Source organism: Eimeria tenella, genomic scaffold (assembly GCF_000499545.2).
Source record: "Eimeria tenella Houghton genomic scaffold, Eth_scaff110, whole genome shotgun sequence".
Taxonomy (NCBI): Eukaryota; Apicomplexa; class Conoidasida; order Eucoccidiorida; family Eimeriidae; genus Eimeria; species Eimeria tenella.
The window spans coordinates 87702-90234 of NW_013541475.1; the positions used below are offsets into that span (position 1 = coordinate 87702).

At 43.5% G+C, this 2533-nt stretch overlaps 1 protein-coding gene across 1 annotated transcript in view; it reads left to right on the forward strand.

The window, feature by feature from the left end:
• The window catches only part of ETH_00002580 (ubiquitin carboxyl-terminal hydrolase isozyme L5, putative), a gene marked incomplete at both ends in the record, with an annotated part of 2730 nt that extends 753 nt beyond the window's left edge, over positions 1 to 1977 (forward strand). The window contains 5 exons of the mRNA XM_013372907.1: positions 326 to 405; positions 609 to 701; positions 1006 to 1075; positions 1627 to 1691; positions 1881 to 1977. Coding sequence (XP_013228361.1) covers positions 326 to 405; positions 609 to 701; positions 1006 to 1075; positions 1627 to 1691; positions 1881 to 1977 — 405 coding nt within the window. The remainder of the gene's footprint in view (positions 1 to 325; positions 406 to 608; positions 702 to 1005; positions 1076 to 1626; positions 1692 to 1880) is intronic.
• Between the last annotated feature and the right edge of the window lie 556 nt (positions 1978 to 2533).

Below are 2533 nucleotides of genomic sequence, written 5' to 3' on the forward strand. Positions count from 1 at the left end.
GCCAAACTTGTCTTTTGAAATTCCCGAAAAGAAAAACAAAACTGAAAAAGAGGCTTTTCATTTTGTCAGCTACGTGCCCCACAAAAACGCGGTTTACGAGCTCGACGGGCTCAAAGAAGTAAACCCTAAACCCTAAACCCTAAACGCTAAACCCTAAACCCTAGGGCGTAAACCCTCGGGACTCGAGCGGAGGCCTGGGGCGGGAGCTGGGCGGCCTGGGGCGCAGAACTTGGGGTTTAGGGTTTGCAGGCAGACGGGGGAAGGGGGGGGTTTTCAAGGCTAAAGGCTAGGGTTTAGGGTTTAGGGTTTAGGGTTTGCGCTGAAGGGCCCCCTCTGCGTGGGAGAGATCAACGGAGAAAACTGGATTGAAGTTGCCAGAAGGGAAATCCAGCGCCGAGTGGAGGAGTAAAGCAGCCCTAAACCCTAAACCCTAAACCCTAAACCCTAAACCCTCGGGGCCCTTTGTGAGTGCTGCGCGCCTGCCCAGTTGCCTTACTGCTCCGAATTTCTCTCATCACAAATAAATAATAAATAAATAATAAATAAACAAACAAATATATTTATTTATTATTTTTTTTTATATTTATTTGGTTTTTTGTTTTGTAAAGAATTCAAAGTCAGGGAGAAGAACTTCGCTTCAACTTGATGGCTCTGACTACAAACCCTCTCGACGAAATCGAAGAAGAATTAAAACGCCTTCAGTGGGTTTTATTTATTTATTTTGTTTATTTATTTATTCATTAATATAATTTATTTATTTATTTAAATTAATTAATTTGTTTATTTAATTTGTTTATTTGCGTAATTTACTTAATTTATTTAGTTCGTTTATTTGCTCGTTTTTTTGCCGCAGTTTTGGGGCTGTTCGTTCAGGTGTTTATTTTATTTATTTGTTTTTTGTTTTTATTATTTTTAATTGATTTGTAAATTGTTTATTTTAAGTTGTTTATTTAAAATTAATAAATTGAATTTATTTATTTATTTATTTATTTATTTATTTTGTAGGGAAGCAGCAGCAGCAGCAGCAGAACAGCTGCAGGCTGGAACTGCTGCTGACTCAAAGGAGCTGCAGCAGGTAATCAAAAAGAATAAATAAATAAATAAATAAACAAATAAATGGTAAATTAAATAATAAATAGTAAATAATAAATAAATAAATAATAGATAATAAATAACGTCAATTTGTAAGTCCGGAGGCAACAAGTGAAGCAAAGTTAGTGAAAGAGGAAAGGCCAGAAAGACTCACAAAGAATAAAAAATCGAGGGTTTAGGGTTTAGGGTTTCGGGCTTAGTTCTTTTTTGTTTTCTTTTTTTCCATTTGCTTTTTAATTTTATTCTTGCGCTCATTTGTTAGTGACTTTTGAGGTGTCTGTACACCTCAGACCCACCAAGACGCCTTATCGAAGATTGAAATTCTTCTGGACTTGAAAGCCAAAGAAGAAAGCAAAAGAGCTGTAATAACTCTAAACCCTAAACCCTAAACTGTAAACCCTTGAGCTGTCTTCACTTCATCTAGGATTTCCTGGGCTTCTTTTCATACCCCATCTGCGGCGAAGGACTCACGGCTAGGGGTTAGGGTTTAGGGTTTAGGGTTTAGGGTTAAGGGTTTAGGGTTTGCGCCTGCAGGAGTGGCAGAGGGAGAACGCGCGGCGTCGCCACGACTTCACTCCCTTTATTTTATGTGCCCTCAGGTGAACAAATAATTCAAAGGGTTTAGGGTTTAGGGTTTAGGGTTTCGAGTGGCGGGCTCCGTGTATCTGGCAGCAGGGTTTAGGGTTTGGCGGGTTCGCTGCAGCCTCAACAGACGAGGGTCTAAGGTTTGGGGTCCAAGGCTAGGGTTTAGGGTTTAGGGTTTGGGATTAGCATTTTGTCTTTTTTAGGCACCTGGCGAGGAAGGGAGAATTAGTAAAGGCTGTGCGGCGAGCAACAGCAGCAGCAGCAGCAGCAGAAGCAGCTGCTGCAGCAAAGACCGTTTAGGGTTTAGGGTTTAGGGTTTAGGGTTTTGCGAGGCTTGCACGCGCCGCTTCGCTGTTGACGTACACACACGCATCGTCTATTTCCCCAGGTGTCTGAACACTGAAAGCCCCTGAGGTGTACGTACACCTCAGCACCTGGGGTGTACGTACACCTCAGCACCTGGGGTGTACGTACACCTGAGCTGTAGGAATGTACAGAAAGCCTGTTTACTGAGGGGCACATACACCTCAAAGGAGGAGCGCATGCGCATTTATAACTGCGGTGTATGCGCACTTCCGCAACCAAGGTGTATGTTCAGCTCAGCCCAGCAGCTGAGGTGTCTGTACACCCGAGTTATTCGGGTGTACGTACACCTGGGGCTGCCTCGTTTGTCCCCCGGAGGCTTTAGCGATTGGGGTGTATGTACAGTTGATGAAAAAGGTGTACGCGCGTCCAAAGAATTGAAGTGTATGTACAGCTCAGCAGAGTGAGGTGTACGTACACCTGATGAGCTGCGGTGTACATGCGCCGCCGCTGCTGCGGTGTCTGTACAGCGGACCTGCGCGAGTCGTTTGTG